Below are 19,048 nucleotides of genomic sequence, written 5' to 3'. Positions count from 1 at the left end.
GAATCGACAAGCGCCCTCGTGCTCAGCACCTTAGCCACTGAGCCACCGCTATTCTGAATAATTGGCTTCTATGGGGACTTCCAATTTGTTATATCCATTGTTTTGTTATAACGAAATTAACTGCAGTAACATCTCAGAAAAAGGGACATTTATACCGGTCTACACAGTGACCATCCCGAAGCCATGGGATTACAATGAAAACCCTGGAACATGTAAACATGGCTTTCGCCCACTCTGCTACACGTCGCAAGTTTGCTACAAGGCAGAAGGGCTACAGTAAGCCTGAAATACTCAATTACTTGCCTTTCAGCCCCCTAATCTGTGGTACCTAAGAACCATGCAATGCTCTCCGCAGCAAAAACTAAAAAACCCAACACTTCCAATGGATAACCACAGCACTCCCTTTTGAGCCCAGCAGAAAGGGGTTCCAGACAGAAAAAAAGCTCCAAAAGTAAAGTACCTTTAAAGGGGCACTGACACAAAATTTTGAAGGCGAGATAACTTCGGAGATAGATTGGTGGGAACACATATACATCATCTGCAAAATATCAGCGGCGAATACAGCCTAGAATATATTTAAAATCAATTTTAAAGTGTGCGAAATGCAACCGAGCAGCCAGCAGAGGACCACGCGCAATTGTAAATAAACAACATCCAAATCCCAGTAAACGCAAAACGTCCTGAGGACGTCCTCAAATGCTCTAAACGTCCTGGATCCTTTACTGGGCGTCCAGGGGACATCCACAGGGTTAGATATTGTAAATGATCCCTCAATGGTCCATCCTAGAGCTTATTTTGGACCACAATGGATTGCGAATGGTCCCTAAATGATCCGTTGTATTACTTCTTTTGGATCACAATCCGTATGGACGTCTGACGCTGCCGTTACCATGGAGGAAAGGATCTGGCACACTCGTATCCCTAGCAAAAATTCTGATAGAAACTTGTATTAGTCTTATACATTTTTGTATTGGGTGTATATATAAGACGCTTATTAGTCTTATACAAACTTTTATCAGTTTAAATCTCCGTAAATCTCTAACCAAATTATTATGCAAAATAGGTCAACATTTTTTTTTTCACTTTCGCCCCTAAAAAATGCGCTGCTATCAGACATGAAGAGAGCTGATGGGAGCTAAGAGCGCTAAAAGTGCTGCGCGCGCCTGTGAGGCCGCAAGAAGAGCAAGAATCTAACCCGAAAAGACTGCAACGAAGTCAAGCCAAGCCATGCCATGGTCTTCGTTGGGTAGCCAACATGGTAGCCAATATGGCGACAAACATCAAAGTGCGGTTGGCGTGTGTGAACGTTCAGGAAGAAGACGGCTAGAAGCAAACAGCTTGTAGCATTATTTCACATCGGACGCGTGTGCATCGCGTCATCGAGAAGTGTTGGAGATGTGTCTAACGCTGGCATAACTTGTATGAACCAGGCCGCCGCGCAACCCATCTTGGACCCGTCACCTCGCCGCTTCGAACATCTTTGCTCCTTCTGCTATGCTGTGTAACGAACGCCTGACATGGAAGAAAACGTGCGCATCACGTCATCGAGAGGTGTTGGAGATGTGTAGCGCCCGTCTAACATTTACAAATACAATCCGGGCCGCCGCCCGACCCGTCTTTCACCCATCACCTCGCCGCTGCGGACATTTTTGTTGATTCTCAAGGGAATGCCTCACGCCGAAGAGATTCCATTCTAATCGCGTGTTGCGGAAGGGTGAATGCCGTTTTGAAGTTGCATCGAAATGCGAATGGTGTTCAATCGGCCATTAATGCGCTCGATGTGTGCCTATGACTGGACCGTGCAGGTTTGACTTCAGCTTTTTTGATTGCATGCTGCAGCTATTTTGTGGATTCGCATTGCAATTTATTCGTTTGTTCTTAATCAGGTTACGAAAGTATGCATCGTTAAATTATTCAGCCATATTTCTGTCAGCCAGAGGAATTTGCCTGTGTACAGGGGGGATTAAAAGAAATACGAACGGAGCACACAGCCTCCGACGCATGCCGCACCGTCTGGCTGCGCTGTCAGTAAACGGCGCGCATGCGTAATTCTTTCAGAGTGTTTGAGAGTGTGGCCTACTGTTAGTGGAAATGCTTGGTAAAGAAGGGACGCCGGCCATTTATTTTGGGGCGTCTTCTTATGCTCTGTCGCCACTGAACATATTCGGGAGCCAAGCTCGCAGCAGGCTGATTGCAGCAAGCATGATGCCCTTGAACGATCACCCTACTCAGTGGCGACGCAGCGTGAAAAGACGCCTCTCAATAAACGATCGGGGTCGCGTCTTGATCAAGCATTTCCCATAAATATAGGCCACACTCTCAAACGCTCTCAAAGAAATGCGCATGCGCGCAGTTTACTGACTTTGCAGCCAGACGGTGCAGCATGCGTCGGAAGCTGTGTGCTCCGCTTTTCGCATTTCTTTTAATCGCCCCTGTACCCTGATAATAAAACGTGTTGCCATGTTTCATTGCTTTGTTTGAACTTGCCACTGGTTCTAATAGAACTAGTACACTCTGGTAGACCTACCAGACTGATAGATCTAATAGACGAATACAGACTGATGGACCTAATAGACTAATACAGACTGATAGGTCTATTAGCGACAATAAGTATGTACGTGTATTAGAATTTGTATCAGAATTTCGCCAATAAAAGAAAAACAGTTAAAAAGTTTATCAGAAGTTCTTTTTTTTTTTCAAAATTAGCTAAGTCCACCTTGGGTGGAATCGAGAAAAACGTCGTTTTTTGCTCCCAAAATAACGGTGGCAACTGCTGAAATAATTTTTTGCTATGGTGTAGAAGCAAGGAAAGGATGAAGTTGAACAGTGCAGGGACGGGACTAAGGGCAGAGGCGACAAACACGGGCGCCTCTGCTCTTAGTCCCGTCCCTGCGCTGTTCAACTTCATGCAATGAACCAACTAGCCCGGTTACAAACCCTCCTAAAGGAAAGGATCTTATTTGAGCACTGAAATAGAAATGTGGCTGCATTACTTCCCTAAATGGTAAGTACTTGTAAGTTCGGATCTGGCACACATTGATGTGACATGCAGGATTTGACCCATTTTGGATGAAAAGTTGTTAATTGCACAGGTCTTTGCGAGTGAATAACGGCTGGAAACATATCACTTAAAGGGCTTTTTAAAGTAACCTGCACAAAAGTAGTAATATGACTCATTTTTCAGCGGCAATGCCTTGCTGCTCTGGAACTGAGGTCACTGGGTGTCGAGAGCACGATTGATGCGGACAGGAGTGTCTTCTTGGCAACATCCGCACTCTTCCTGTTCAACAGCTGCCTTTTCTTTATCTTGGAATATCCTCAAAAAGTCGGAAAAGTACTTCAACTCTTCATGCAGCTGCCATGATTCTCCTAAGCTAGAGAAGTCCCGTGATACCTTTAACCTTCAGGGGGGCTTACGTTGTGCTCGTACAAGCCACGCCTCTCTGGGGCACCTGAAAGATTCCTCCCTTTACCTGAAACTGAAACAAAATTTGACACCAAGAACTGGTAATGTGGTTCTGCTCGAACTTCCAGGGTTTGTCTGTTGGGGTTCAGCTAGCCTATATACTCCACTTTAGTTTTCTTGGGTTACCCGTGCCGTCTTTTCGGATGCAGTGTTTTTGCCTTCCCACCAGGCACGGCTTCCCCAGGTTCTACTGTAATCATTTAGGACGTGCCCGATTTCTGTAGTGAGGCCTGTTGCATTAGCTTGTGAAAAAAAGACCGAGAAAAAAGAACATTAGTTTGTATCCTGGAAGTGTACGAAAATTGTCCAGCGGCATCATTTTGACGACGTTCTGAGGATGTACGCTGGACGGACAAACGGACCCCGATTGGACTGGCTGAGGATAAGATATGGACAACCTGAGGATGCTGAAATGTCCAGAGCCGGACATCCTGAGGATTTACCCAGGTTTGTTTTGCGTTATCTGGGAACACGTCACGAGTTTGTGTTTGCCGCTTCCGCACTGCCGTCGTTTTTTGCCGGCACGCCCGGCTCGCCACTCCAATCGGAGGGCCGGAGGGCGGAGCTTCTGCTCTCGAGAACGAACGACCCAATCGTTGGCGGCGGAGGCGCCATGATTCCGTCAGCTAATCGGGAAGCTGGCCGCGACCAAAGTTCTACAGCGATTCCAGGCACTCTGTTTCTATTACTGTTTATTACCATTGGATGCGAAAACGCGCCGGAGGCACGAAAAGCCGACTGAGCTAGCCGCACGGTTGCTGTGCAGGCGGTGGCCACGGCCGCGAAGTGGCCCTGGCTGGCGCAGGTAGCTCGAGTGATAGCTTGTTACCGCTGCACGAACTTGTCCCCAAGTCCCGACCATGGTGGCTTACATGAGAAAGGAGTTAATGATGCGATGGCGGGTTGCATTAAAAATTGTCATCTGCACCGCTTACGAGAGCGGCACTCGAATATCCGCCGCAGTGCTAAGCCGAACACATCTGTAGGCGGACCTGTAGGCAGACCGGCCGGCTGCTCCCAGCGCGCGCCTTGCCACCCACCGTCTCGAGCGTCGCGCGTCGTTCTTTAGCCGCGGTAGCATTTGCACTCGCAGCGCCTGCGTCACATCCACGGTCGCTTTTTAATTAAGCGCCACACGAGATCAGTACGTGGGGGCATTCGTAGAAACTGCCGTCTATGCGGATTCGACAGTGCTACGGCGGCTCTGCTCTGTGATATCCCTCCGACGGTCACGTGGTCAGCTTTGTTCACACAAAATCCACAAAATCCATCGTTTTGCGGCACTCGCTGAAACCGAAACTGCGACTGGCCGCATTTAAAATGCCTCTAATTAAACAACCGTCGCACGCTGAAGCAAATGAGGTTTCTACAGGTTATAAGTAGGTCACTAGCTACTTATCGCAACAAAAAAAAAACAAGATGCAAAATTTTTGTGTCAGTGCCCCTTTAATGCTTCCTGCTTGATGTTTTTGGGTCTGGCTTCCGCTTTGACTTTGGCCCTGGCATCATTTCAATCTCTTCCATGTCCTCCTCCTCACCGGTCGTGGCTTCGCCCTCGGACTCCCGTCTCCCAACGCCGAAACTCACCGAGGCGACGTGCCTCGTCGTTTTGGTAATCTTTGGTGGAGAGCAGGTTGGCAGCGTTTCTAGGTTTCCTCCGTGGCCATCGCTGAATCCGGCAGCAGGTCTTCATTGACTTTGCCTCGAGCATTCGTTCTCTTTGCCACCGGGCCCTGTACAGCGGCGGGCGCGACCTTTGACCCTCGACACCGGGTAGGGAGCTTCTTCGGTAACTCGACGGCTTCTGCCTCAACCTCAGCCTCGTCGATGTCCTGGTTCTTGCCCCTTGAAGAAGACTTGATCGGTTCGCTCTTTTGAGGTTGATCCTTGTTCACCTGGGCCGCAGAAGCCTTTGTCTTTCTGCCACGCTGCGTCGTCTTTGAAGCGACTTCCGTAGAAGTGGCCAAGGTCCTCTCCTCCGACGCTCTGTCGCCCCGGTTCTTAGACTGGTCAGCACGGACCCCCACATGCCGAGAAGTTGTTGGGCTTTGAGCTGTAGGAGCTTCTGAGCACTCTTCCACTGCGCTTACGACGGAACTCTCAAGCTTCTTGTTCTCTTGGTCTTGAGACAAACCTTTTGCACCCTTCCTTCCTCCCCTAGGAGCCCGCACGTTCCGAGTGCCCACGCTGACAGTGCTGTCTTCCACGGCGTCGCTTGGCATACACTCCGCAGCTGGCAAGTCTTCGCGGACTTCAAAGTTGCTTAGCACGCCCTTTTCCACGCCGAGAGGCTCCGAGAGTCTCGGGTTTACGTTCTGCTGAGGTTTCAATCAGCTCCGCAGCGGCTTTCTTCTTGCTGCTTGGAGGAGCTGCGCCCTTCTTGCCGCGACCTTTCTTGGCTGATGGTGCTTTTTTCTTCCTCCCCTTCGCTGTGGACGTCCTGTCCGCCTCTTCCTCAGTTTCAGACAAAACCTCTTCTGGTTCATCCTTACCCTCAGCATCAACCGAAACAGGCTCCTTGTCGTCATTGACACTCTGCTTGGAGGTTGCGTCGCTGCCTTCCGCAACAGGCTCTGCAGCACTGATTTTGTCTCTTGAACCATCCTTGGCTTCTGTTGACTTGCAATCCAATGCTTGCACCGAGGCCGTGACCATACTCAGATCGTCATCTTCCGGGTCGCTTTCCGGGACGAAGTAAGGCAAATGCGGCGGAGTCTCGTCGACTGTGGTCTTCCGCGTGGGCGGGCAGTAGTAATCATCCTCTTCCTCGTTGTCAGACTGCCTTGCCTCGCACAAACAAAACGAAACTGAGGTCAGCAGGCGACAGCAGGCGCCGCTCGTCTCCCGCATCCTTGGGCATCGCAGAATTGCCCAGGGAAGGATCGTCACCAGCTGGCACGACGGCAACTTCGGTTGCCCCGTTGTTCTTGCGAGATCCGTCTTCCGCACATGGCTCAGACAGCTGCGAGCTGTCGGACTGTGTATACTCCAGGCTGGGCATTTCAGGCAGGTTGAAACTCCCGCTGGACCTTGATTCGTGGCTACTGGGCGTCTTAAAGTCACTCTGAGAAGACGGCTGCGTAGGAGAAAGAAAAGGTGGGGGTAGGGGGACAAAAAGGGAACAAAAGGCATTCAGTCAGACTTCACTAAACAGACCCGGATCGTAAATGTTTTACGAATGTTGGCCGTGAGAAAACGGAGCAAGATATAGAAAGGATGGTCAGTTTCTGTGACGCAGACATGCCAGGAGACAGATTTATACTTTTCCATTATCTATTCACAAACTGTCTTTACAAATGAAATGATGGCCAACCCATTCCATTAAAACTGGCTTTAATTAAGGTGCGTAGAACTTTCACTGAAAAATTTCTTATGTCCCTCACAATTTCAAGTAAAATGCCGATATAGAGCCCAAAAATGTGTAATGCAGCGGCACGTTGGGTGCAGGATGAGAATTCTAACAGCAGAGCTATTGTAGGCCGAGCCTTTTCACAAGTATGACGGAAGTCATGCGTAACACAGGGGTAAGAGTAGTAGCTTCCCAGACCCACCGACAGAGGTCACAGCAGCATCACAGAGAGTCTCAGGGAGTCTCGTAGCAGTCTCCGGTCCCTCCTGCTAAGGGTGGGAAAACCACAGCTCTGCCATTTCAGCAGATTTCACACTGGGTGGAACTAGGGCTTAATATATTCTTTTTTCCGGATAGCCGTTTAGCACACCAGCATTGCCTGAACGTGCTAGCGAGCTTCCGTTAACACGGGTTCCAATTCCACTCATGCCCGGACCTTGCACTATGCAAATACTGCTGGAGAAAAGAAGTGGTTGGTTGGCTGGTTGGTAGCCTGAAACTATGGCATATACCCACGAAGAAGACTGGCCAAGGAATTGTCTACTAAATTAGGATTACTGCACGAGTGGTTTTCTTCCCTTTTCCTCTTTCCTACAGTTATGTACGAAGAAACACCCGTTGTTTTACGGTGTACCCGACGGGTTGTGCACTCTGGACTTTTTGCAAAACCGTAAAGGCCCCTCCTAGGTACCGTTCTGTACCGCAACATCTTTTGGTACAGGTGCGTACTAACTATTGCAGCAGCCTCAAATGACACCTGTATCACGCCCACTGGCACAATAAAGATTAAACATTGAGGAGGTTCTCGTACATTTTAAAGTAAGGTTTTGACCTTAGAGATACGAACAGCTGAGTTTTGCGAAGTGCATGTCCCCTGGTGCACGTGAAAGACAGCTATTATATAGCGGGGTAACCGCAATAAATTTCCAAATAACTCGGCGGAAATAATTTCAATTTGGCGCTGAGCTTTCCGAAGTATGAAAGGGGCCACCACACAGTGTTCACACGTGAACATTGCATGTATACAAACAGCTTTGCCAGTTTCAATGCACGATCCAAATACCACATTAAAGGGACACTGAAGTGATAAGTAAACATTGCGGGATTACTAGCGCAAATTGTAGTCCGGAGTCCCCAGGCCATGTTTCGACCACTCTTGGCACGTTTACGCGATTTTATTTAGTAGAAAAATTAATTCGAAAATGCTCCCCGCACGGGGCACCTTGAGTAATCTTGGTGACGGTGTTGGCGACACCGCGGACCCCGAGCCCCCATACTCTTGCTGTAATCTACCGTGGCTACGAGTTGTAAGGTGAAGGGCAGAAACCACAAACGGTGGCCGTCGGAGCCCAGGTCAAGCTCCGGCGGATGGGCTCCCTGTCTGTTTACCAGGCAGGGAGCTCCGGGACCTCTCAGGCTATCAGGGTAAGGTTTGAGAAGAAAGTACCCCCGTCCCCTGTTTTTTTCAATATCGCATGGCTTTTTCTTTATCCCTCCAATCCAATGATCGGCCCCCTAAAAGGGGCCGCACCGAAGTACTAGCTAAAGGTAAACCAGAACATTTCCACAAATTTCTTGTCATTCACTCTGCAGAAACCACTCCTGTTGCAAAGAAGTCTGTCATTCTGTTGGCAAAGTGCATTGAGTCTGTTGTTGGTTCAGACTATGATGCTAAGAAACTCGCCTCAGGTGATGTACTGGTCGAAGTAAAAAGGAAAAATCAGAGTGAGAACCTACTGAAACAGACGACGTTGGCCAACTTGACTGTCACTGTGACACCACACCGGACCCTCAACTCCTCGCAAGGAGTCATATCAGAGAAAGAACTAGAGTCTGAGACGGAAGCAGATCTTCTTGAGGCGCTCCAACCTCAACATGTAACTGCAGTAAAACGAATCGTAATTCGGAGAGCAAACCAAGAAATTCCGACAAAGCATCTAATCCTAACGTTTGATCGCACAACGCCTCCAGAAAAGGTCAAAGTGGGTTTTCTTAGCTGCAACGTACGACCGTATGTCCCAAATCCAAGGCGCTGCTTTAAGTGCCAACGATACGGCCATGGAACCCAATCATGCAGAGGGAAGTTGACATGTGCCAACTGTGCTGAGACAGGTCACTCCTCAGAAGCTTGTGAAAGCACCACTCAGAAGTGCCCGAATTGCAGCGGACCGCACGCTGCTTATTCGCGTGCGTGTACACAATTCAAGGCCGAAAATGAAATAATTCACATAAAAGTAAATGAAAACATCACCTATCCAGAAGCGCGCCAAAAGCACAAGCTGCTTTCGGCCACATCGTACGCAGACGCCGCCCGCCGGGGGTTGGGGCGGCGTTTGGTCAGCACGGCAACACAGTGCAGCCTTCTTGCTGACGTGTTGCTGTCCCAACCCCCAGCTGAGCAGCCACCTGCTGCCTCTACAACACCTGTAGAGGCTGCGGGGGCCCCGTCTCTTGCCGGACTGCCTTCGGTAGTCCAGAGTAGTCAGGAATCGCCCAGTGTGGCGACTCCAGCGAATGTGGCGAGTGCGATCGCCGCTGGGAGCTCTGCCGCTCTCACTGTGTCCTCTCCACAGGCCCTAGGGACACCTGAGGGCACGGAGGAGATGGACACGGTAGGGCCCACAGAAGCGCCCATCATAGCCCCGCCGCCTGCCCCGCCCGCGGCGCTTGGGGCTGGAACCAAAGGCACCCGTAAGGGTGCCAAGTCCAGGGGGCCCGGTCCGCCGGACACCCCCCGAACATCTGATGAGGAAATGGACGTCGGACCGTTCCTGTCTGCATCGCTCCGCAAGGAACGGGCTGCGGCGTCCAAACCAGCAGAAAAGCCAAAGAAACCCGCTCCAAGAATACAAGCCCCGATAGACAAAACATGAACCCACACACACATTCCAGTAGCTCTTAAAGGTACATAATGGGAACAGAAAATATCATCCAGTGGAACTGTAGAGGCCTCCTTAACAATCTTGATGATGTCTACGAAATATTGCATTCCAATCAGCCAAGTGTGATGTGTCTACAAGAAACACATTTAAACTCCAAACACACAAATGTCTTGAATAGTTACATGGTATTTAGGAAGGACAGGGCTGGTGGTGGTACATCTTCAGGTGGTGTGGCCATCATTGCCCGAAAATCATTGGCATGCCACCCTATCCAATTACAGACTGTCCTTGAGGCTATTGCCATTAGAACCATAATTTTCAATAGGCTGATAACAGTGTGCTCCATCTACATCCCTCCTGACTTCCAGCTTTCAAGCTCCGATTTCGAGGGCCTTGTAGATCAGCTACCAGAACCTTTCATTCTTATAGGTGACCTCAATGCACACAACACTCTTTGGGGCTCTCACCGCACAGATGCCCGAGGTCGCCTAATCGAAAAATTTCTAATATCTTCAGGAGCATGCCTATTTAACAAAAACAAGCCTACATACCATAATATAGCACACAACACTTATTCACACCTCGACTTGGCCATTGGCTCTGCAGCACTCTTTCCATCACTTGAGTGGGATGTTGGCACTAACCCATATGGTAGTGACCACTTCCCTACCTCACTAACATACATAGATAAAGGCCCTAGCAGTTCCCCTTCCCATTGCAAGTTTATAGAAGCAAGAGCAAACTGGAACACATTCACAGAGACACCTCAACTACACTACACAGACATAACACATTTACCTGTAGAGAAGGCAACACAGCTCGTCACGGAGCACATTCTTGCCGCCGCCAAAAAGTCAATACCCCAGGCCTCTGGGGCCTCGCGCAACCCGAGAAGGCCCTGGTGGAATGACGACTGCAAGCGTGCGCGGGAGGCCCAGAACAAGGCGTGGGGCATCCTCCGTAGACACCCCACAAGTTGTAACCTTATTTCTTTCAAGAGAGCGAAGGCATTAGGTAAGCGTGTGCGCCGTGAGGCAAAAAGGGAGAGCTGGCGCGCCTTTCTCACATCCATAAATTCATACACGGACACCCACAAGGTATGGACCCGAATACGTAAACTAAAAGGACAACACACACATAGCCTGCCCCTGGTTAGCACGACAGGGGACACTCTGGAAGATCAGGCTAACACACTTGCACAACACTTCCAACACGTGTCTAGTTCTGCGCACTATACAAACACTTTTATGCAACACAAAACATCTGCCGAAAAGAAGCCTATACGCGACAAGAACAAATCAAAGTCTGGATACAACTGTGAATTTACACTCCATGAGCTGAAGATTGCTCTTTCCACTTGTAAACCTTCTGCTCCAGGTGCAGACAACATTACATACACTATGATTCAACACCTACACCCAGACACCCTTGAGACACTCCTGCACCTATACAACCAAATATGGCTATCGGGGCACCTTCCAAGGCTTTGGAGGGAGGCCATAGTTGTGGCTTTTCTGAAAGAAGGGAAGGACCCTTCTTCTCCCGCAAGCTATAGACCTATTGCCCTGACCAGCTGCCCGTGCAAGCTCTTCGAGAAGATGATTAACCGGAGGCTCATGTACTTTCTTGAGTACAATGGTCTTCTCGAGAGCTGCCAGGCAGGCTTCCGGGCAGGGCGATCCACAAACGATCAATTAGTTGCACTGGAATCTTACATTAAGGATGCCTTTATACACAAACAGTACTGTATGACCGTATTTTTTGATATCGAGAAAGCTTATGATACGGCATGGCGTTATGGCATTCTTGCAGACCTAAAATCCTATGGTGTAACAGGTAACATGCTGAACACACTTTCCAGTTACCTGTCTGAACGAACATTTCGTGTCAGAGTCGGTACGGCACTCTCAAACGTTCACGTGCAGGAGAATGGCGTGCCTCAAGGTGGCGTATTGAGCTGCACCTTGTTTATAGTTAAGATGAACTCTCTCCGAAAGGCACTGCCGCCAACCATATCCTGCTTGATGTATGTAGATGACGTTCAAATATCTTTCAAATCATGTAACATATCCATTTGTGAACGTCAGGTCCAGCTTGGGGTAAACAAACTTTCCCGCTGGGCAGATGAAAATGGATTTAAACTTAATTCTTCTAAAAGTACCTGCGTTGTATTCTCAAAAAGGCGGGGCCTCCTGCCCGATCCCGACATAAAACTCTTTGGTGACTCGATTCCAGTAAAAAGAGAACACAAGTTTTTGGGTGTGGTGTTTGACGAGAAACTCACGTTCATCCCTCACATCAGACAACTAAAACATAAATGCCTCAAAGCAATAAACATACTTAAGGTCCTTTCACACCACTCCTATGGCGCGGACAAGCAACTCCTCTTACGTGTCTTCACAAGCTTGGTGGGGTCCCGCTTGGACTATGGGAGCGTGGTTTATGGGGCGGCAACAAAAACAGCGCTGAAAATGCTAGACCCAGTGCTTCACTTGGGGCTTCGCCTCGCGTCAGGCGCTTTCCGTACAAGCCCCGTACAAAGCCTATACGTCGAGTGCGACAAATGGTCCCTAGATCATCAGCGAACATACATAGATCTTCTGTACGCTTTTAAAATTTCGTCAATAACCCACCATCCTCTCAAACCATTTATTTGTGATACACCCATGTCCCAACTTCTTCTTAATCGTCCATCTATCTCTGCTCCGTTCTCACATAGGGTGAGACAGGAAGTGTCAGAATTATCGGTCACCTTTTCAGACACCTACAAATCAACCCTTTCCGACTTTTTACCACCATGGCAGCTGCGCCCCGTGTCGTGCGATTTGTCCTTTGTAGCAATTGATAAAAAACGAGTACCCACAGCTGCAATTCTTCAGCACTTCTTGTTCCTTCAAGATAAATACAAGTGTGCAGAATTCTTTAGCGACGCGTCAAAAACAGCCCGTATCGTGTCGTGTGCTGCGCACGGACCTGATTTTAGGGTATCTAACACTTTAAAATCGAAAAGCAGCATTTTTACTGCTGAAGCCTATGGGATATTTCTGGTTTTAAAGCACATAGTTCATCATAAAATTCCCAAGTCCATCATCTTCACAGATTCCTTGAGTGTAGTACGTGCATTGTCATCTAAGCAGTACTGTAAAAACCATGTTATTCATCTAGTTTACAAAACCATTATGTCAGCTTATGCATTAAGTCTTGAAGTAACTGTATGCTGGGTGCCAGGTCACTCGGGGATCGCCGGAAACGAGACAGCAGATCAAATGGCCGCTGCTGCTGCACTTGCAAACACGGTGGACATAACAACAATACCGTACACTGACCTTAAGTCACACATCAGACAACACCTTCGCAATACATGGCAAGCACACTGGAATGAACAGGCAGACAACAAGCTACACGTTATAAAGACACTCTTGGGAGCATACACCACTGACACACATAACAGGCACAATGAAGTTACCCTGGCTCGATTACGGATAGGCCACACGCATGCAACACACTCATACCTGCTCACGGGATCTCCAAGACCCTTGTGTAGCAGGTGTGGAGACGGCCTATCCGTGATCCATGTGTTACTTCAATGCAAAGCACTCCACACAACACGACAGAAACACTTCGCCGACCTCTACAAACAACACATTCCACTACACCCAGCATTGTTTTTAGCGGATGACCCCATGGTTCCTGTACAACGCACGTTTAAGTTTCTTAGAGACATCAAGTTTTTACACCTGGTTTCATATCACGCGTAGTTGCTTTTAAACCCGATCTCATGCCGCGCACCATCACAACCTGGCCTTTTACACCAGCCATCCTCATTGTCTTTTACTGAATTCACTTTGGTTTTTGTTGAACGGTTTTAGCGTTTACGGTTACATCCTTCATACCTAACCACCGTTTTGGCGCTCTTTGCCCTCGTTGGCCTTGCGCCATAAAACACCAACCATCATCATCAATTCGAAAATGCTGTCCTCCTCTCTTTACGCTCGCCCATTTTCTGTGGCGTTTTCGTGTGACGTCGGGAGGAACCGAGCTCTCAATTGGCTGCGCTACTGCACGGCTCCCCGGCCTCTAGGCAGAGTCAGTCGGCCCAGCGTTTTGTCCGCCGGCCGCCGACGGGTCGTCGCAATTCGTTCGCTCAGTTGAAACGAAGCCAGGACACGTTTGTGAATGGAAGAATGTGCCTTTCTTTACTTGGTTAGTTTGTACACTGTATCTAGCTCCAAGTCAAGGTCGCTTCACACAAAGCGCTGCACAAGCGCACATGCGACGCTTCGCTGACTGGTACGCCAGTAGGAAAATATAAGACCTCTTGAAGGCGGGAGAAGAGTTAGCGACGTCAATATAGGTACTAAGGAAATGATATCAACTGATATTTTTACCGGACAGCGTAAAACTAGGGTGCGGGAAGCACTTTTTTGCGCTGGGCGAACAAGCACAGCGGTCAGCAGCACGACTAAGCATCTGCGAACGCTTTTCCGTCTAAGAAATGCAATTGCTAGGCGTGATATATTGTGGAAACTTGGGTGATACTTACTGCACGAGCGCAAAACAACAAATAGTCACCTAAGCTGCTTGAAATGCCAAAACTAAATAAAAGTGTAAACTGGTTATACAATATATACCTTATATTGCCAAGGTCAGCAGAGCCCGCCCCGTAGCCGAGTGGTCTAGAGCGCTGGGTATGTCATGGCAAGTGTTTTGCAAGTCGCAAGTTCGAATCCCCGCGGGTGGGTGCTTTTTTTTTTATAAGTTAACTTTTTCTTTTTCCGCCGATGTTTTCGATACTGAGTTCACCTTTTTTTGGGCCGCAACGTTCATTGATCCACGAACTAGTTCACAGAACGCGTGCAGGCTGGCACTGGCGCGCTAGCGAGTTCTCGTTGGCGTGCTGTTTCCATAAGCACCGACTGCTTGCGGGCAGTGGGCACAGGCCAGAATCAGCAGACCCCTGGCCTGGTGCGAACACGCTTTTTACGATACAGGCATGAGTGAGGCAAGCTCCAAATATGGGGGAAAAGCGCATGGCATTTGAGCGTCTGCGGGGACGCGGAGGGCGTTCATGCACTGCGTAGGCCTCGGCTAGTGAATGCTACGATTCCAAGCCGTCCTGGGAGGCTTATCTTACACATTTTACAGCCGACAACATGGCAGAAGCGCGGTACGATGATTACTGAGATATTGAGAATGCCCATCCAACAACGCCATCGGTTGTGTTTTACAGAACCGAAACCGAAACTTGTTTGATTGCTAACCTTGGGCATCGTCCAATCACGGTGCTCCCTCCTCCCAACGTCACAGCTTTAGTTGGTGCGGCCGCCGCAAGCCGCGCATAGTAGTTTTTCTTCTTTCGCGCTGTGTAAAATAATTACCGATTTGTCAACCGGATAAACGATGAAAAGTGGGCTAATTTGAGCCAGTCTACGCAGTGCGAGCAACAACGGGAGCTTGACAAATTCAATTCAGTGTCCCTTTAAGGAATAGCAAAGACTATAGTATTATTGTTCTAGCTGGAAACACAAGTTTTTAAATACACCTTTTCAAAGCATGTTGCAGCGTTTCAGCGTGGGTCATTGTCCTGGTTGCCAGCATTTGTTTCGGCAGCATGCGCAAGGCTGGCAGGTCTAAACATGCCGCTTTCAAACGTTCTCGGGCCCTATCAGAGAAATCGTTTCGGTTCAAGGTGTCCTAGCCGATGCAGTTTCATTTGGGATAGAGAGCGTATATTCCACAAAAACCTCAGCCAAATTTACTTTGAACGAGCAATATGTCCCACCAAACCAACTGAGACATGACTGGTAACCCCGTGAAATGCGTTGTTTTAAAGGGGCACATGGGTCTTTGATCAAAAACTATGGTTAGAGTTGTGCACCAGTGAACAGTGCACAAATCCAGGCGTGCAATAAGGCTAACATCATCATTCTATCTGGTCTGTACCAGAAGTTACGACTGTTTAAAATTTGGGCCTGGCAGGCAAAGCTAGTTTTTCTGGTTCCCACCTATTAGACCCAAACTTCAAACGGTTGTAACTTCTGCTACAGACCAGTTGGAAAGTTATGCCTTATTGCCCTCCTTGATTTGTGCACAGTTCACTGGTACCATCTTCAGCTGCATCCCTTCAGCAGTTCTTTTACAAGGCTGTCAAAAAATCAAATATACAAATCCGAATAAATTTGAATGTAGTCGTTTTACACAAAAACAGATTTTATATCTACAATCAGAATGACGAACTAGATATGGCCTCCAATTTTCATCATCATAACTGCAAAAATAATGTTTTTTGGTGTAAGGCCAGTGTTCCCCCTTAATTAGTCAGGGTTCGTATGGGCTTGAAAAGCAAAAATTCAAGGGTTTTCAAGGGCTTTCAAGGACCAGAAAAAACATTTTCAAGGTCCCCATCTTATGTTTTATCTGGGATTATTTACAACTTTTTCAACAAAATGCAAAATTGTGATATTGCCTAATACGCAAGAACATTATGCACATTTAGATAGGCGCTATGGGTTCATGAATGCTCCCCCAGCTTTATTATTTTTTTTTCATAGTTTATATTTAGGGGGTTTTTCTTTTTCTTTGGTGTTTTGCTGAGGCTGTTTGATTTCGAAACTTAGTTAATGTTGCCTGCATCTCCTGCTTTGTCAGCAAGAGTATCAGCTGAAATTAACTCGGAAAGTGTTACTGCAAGGCAGGATGAACTATATACACGCTCACAATTTGCACGTAAAAGTAAACGCAGATGGAGCGTATGAGGCACAACAAACATGCAATGAAAGGCCGTCCACAGACTAGATAGAGAACAAAAGCCGGCTTTCACGGGATTGTATCGCGACATGAATTCTACTGAGGAGCGCTGCTCCCAAAGTTGCCTCGTAATAATGAGAATCCACAACTCGTAATTTCACGCAATACACTGAAACTTGATTGTTACAATGTTTCTTTACATTTTTAACACCTAAAATTCACGACACATTTTAAATTCTTGTGAAAAAAGATAGGGCCATTGGTTATCTCCAGAAAAATCAAGGGTTTTCAAGGACCCTTTAAAAATTCCGGGACTTTTCAGGCCTTGAAATTTACACTTCTAAATTCAAGGGTTTTCAAGGTTTTCAAGGACCTGTGCGACCCTTGATTAGTTCAACATTAAGCTCTGTTGCAGGTGACTGGTACACTGGCAGATCGCAAGAACCGCCATGAAGCGGAAGTGGCATTGTGGCCGGCCCTGCGCTTTTTCCTATGGCCATACAGGAGAACCGCTAAAGCTCCGCCGAGCATGTTTGTTCTAGGACGGCAGTGAGGGCGATGTGTTGCACGCACGATTGCCCCCACCGGCTGGCCGCGTTCCGCCGCTCACTCACCAGCTGGGCTGGCTGGAATGCCTGGCCGTAACGGCCACGCTCGCCTCAATTTCGTTTTCAAAATCTATTTTTTTTTAGATGCAGAGCATCTGATTCACTCGCCTTGTCCCTCCGGCGTCGGCGTTGTCCACCCCTCCCCCATTCTCCTCGCCGCGCCAGCTGCGCTCTCCGTCACTCACCCCCTCTCCTCTCCGATAGCGAACACTCTCTCGCGAGGGGCATTGGATTGGATTGGATTGGCTTGGATTAAAGTGGATTGTGTTGGATTGTGTTGCATCATAGCCGCGGCAGACGCGCTGGGGCCGGCGCATGTGCAGTACTCTCTCTTCCGCGGTTTCCCCTCCTTCGAGCGTGCTGCGCATATAACCGGTGTGCCGTTCTCCGGTGCAGCAACATCCACGCTTGGCTGAAACACCTAGAGTCCACGTCGCTTTACAAGTACGCCAATGTCGTCATCGACTGAGACCGGCTTACGCAGTCCCCTTATGCGCGCTATAAAACGCGGTCCCTTCGCCGCTCCGCCTATGCGTCGCATCTACACAGGGGTTCCCAAGAGGGGAAGTGGGAGTTTTTTTATGGCTGTTTGCACCACAATAGGCGTATTTCAGCTGTCTTATGTCATATCTTGCAGTCTTTTTAGGGGGAATATACGAAAATAATGTTTTCAGGAGGTTGGAATTTTGAGTGCAGTTGGTCTTTGCAGCCAAGCGCAAGGGTCAAACCCACCTTGGCAACTTGCTTCCCGTCCGCCGTGGAGGCGCAAGCGGGATGTTCCAGCTCCCCGTCCACCCGCTCGCTGTGGCAGTCGACTGTCGAGGAGTTGGAGTGCACGACCGCTTCCACAACACCTGCCTGGTCCTGGAAAGGGACACACCAGAGCTCTGTAACTAAACCTCTGGTCGTCATTCGCGCAGTGCTGAAAGTTTGAACACTAGCTGTGTTGATGGGTTCAACTTAAATTGAGGACGACTCAGCGAGAAATGGAACGGAAGCTGATAGGTGTAACATTAAGGGTCAAGAAGAGAGCGGAGTTAGTCAGGGAACAAACGCAGGTTAAGGACATATTGATGGAAATTAAGAAGAAGAAGAAATGGAGGTGGGCAGGGCATGCAATGCGAAGGCACAATAACCGTTGGTCGTTAAGGGTAACAGAGTGGATCCCTAGAGAAGGCAAGCGTGGCAGGGGGTGGCAGAAAGTTAGTGGGCAGATGAGATCAAGAAGTTTGCGGGGATAGATTGGTTGCAGCTAGCGCAGGACCGGGATGAATGTAGATCCATGGGAGAGGCCTTTGCCCTGCAGTGGGCGAAGACAGGCTGCTGCTGATGTGTTGATGCATGTTTTTTTTTTTTTTCTTCATCGTGGAGTGGCCTGTTTAGGTCCCGATGCGCGCATGCGATGCGTCGTCGGCGTCGCTCCGCCACCGTTCTTGCTCCATGGTCAACTACGACTATCGCTGAGCTAAATTTGTAGATTCCGCGTGTTCAATCGCAAAAAAATGGATAAAGCAGGCAATCGTGAAGCGTTTTCTGCCTTCGGAAACAGTCCGCGCACACGTCGGCCGCGCCTGCCAGCTCGGCACACTCAGCGGCTCGAACCGGCGCAGACCACGGTAGCAACCGTTTGACGCTGCTCTTCTGAATCAATCTGATCGTTAAAATGAAGTTCCACATGCGAGAAAGTAGGTGTTAGTGTGGTGAAAAATTGTGCTAGGGATTGTTGTCAGGGCTTATTTTAAAAGCGGCGATCAGATATCTGCCGCGATGCAAGCCTACGCTGACCGGCGCCGCGGCGCGCGGCGGGCGGTGCGCCGACCGGTCGAGAGATGGCAATACCTGCGCGGAAGCATCGAAACAGGCTACGCAGATGTTCAACTACAACGATCGCTGAGCTGAATTTGTAGATTCCGCGCGTTTGTTCGCAAGAAATTGATAAAGCAGGCAATCGCGAAGCGTTTTCTGCCTTCGGAAACAGTCCGCGCACACGCCGGTC

At 48.8% G+C, this 19,048-nt stretch overlaps 1 protein-coding gene across 1 annotated transcript; it reads right to left on the bottom strand.

Moving 5' to 3' along the window:
* Window positions 1-5,475: 5,475 nt before the first annotated feature.
* LOC144144165 (uncharacterized) lies at window positions 5,476-18,385 on the bottom strand. The gene is made up of 2 exons (XM_077675535.1): window positions 17,785-18,385; window positions 5,476-6,542 (listed from the first exon to the last, which is right to left on the bottom strand). Exons 1-2 carry the CDS (start codon window positions 17,962-17,964, stop codon window positions 6,240-6,242), a joined length of 483 nt encoding a protein of 160 aa, XP_077531661.1. The 5' UTR covers window positions 17,965-18,385; the 3' UTR covers window positions 5,476-6,239.
* Between the last annotated feature and the right edge of the window lie 663 nt (window positions 18,386-19,048).

The sequence above is a fragment of the Haemaphysalis longicornis genome, unplaced genomic scaffold, assembly GCF_048455015.1.
Source record: "Haemaphysalis longicornis isolate Haplotype H1 unplaced genomic scaffold, Haemaphysalis longicornis Haplotype H1 scaffold_633, whole genome shotgun sequence".
NCBI lineage: Eukaryota > Metazoa > Arthropoda > Arachnida > Ixodida > Ixodidae > Haemaphysalis > Haemaphysalis longicornis.
Note: the sequence above shows the minus strand (reverse complement) of the source record. Positions and strands in the feature narration are given on the sequence as shown.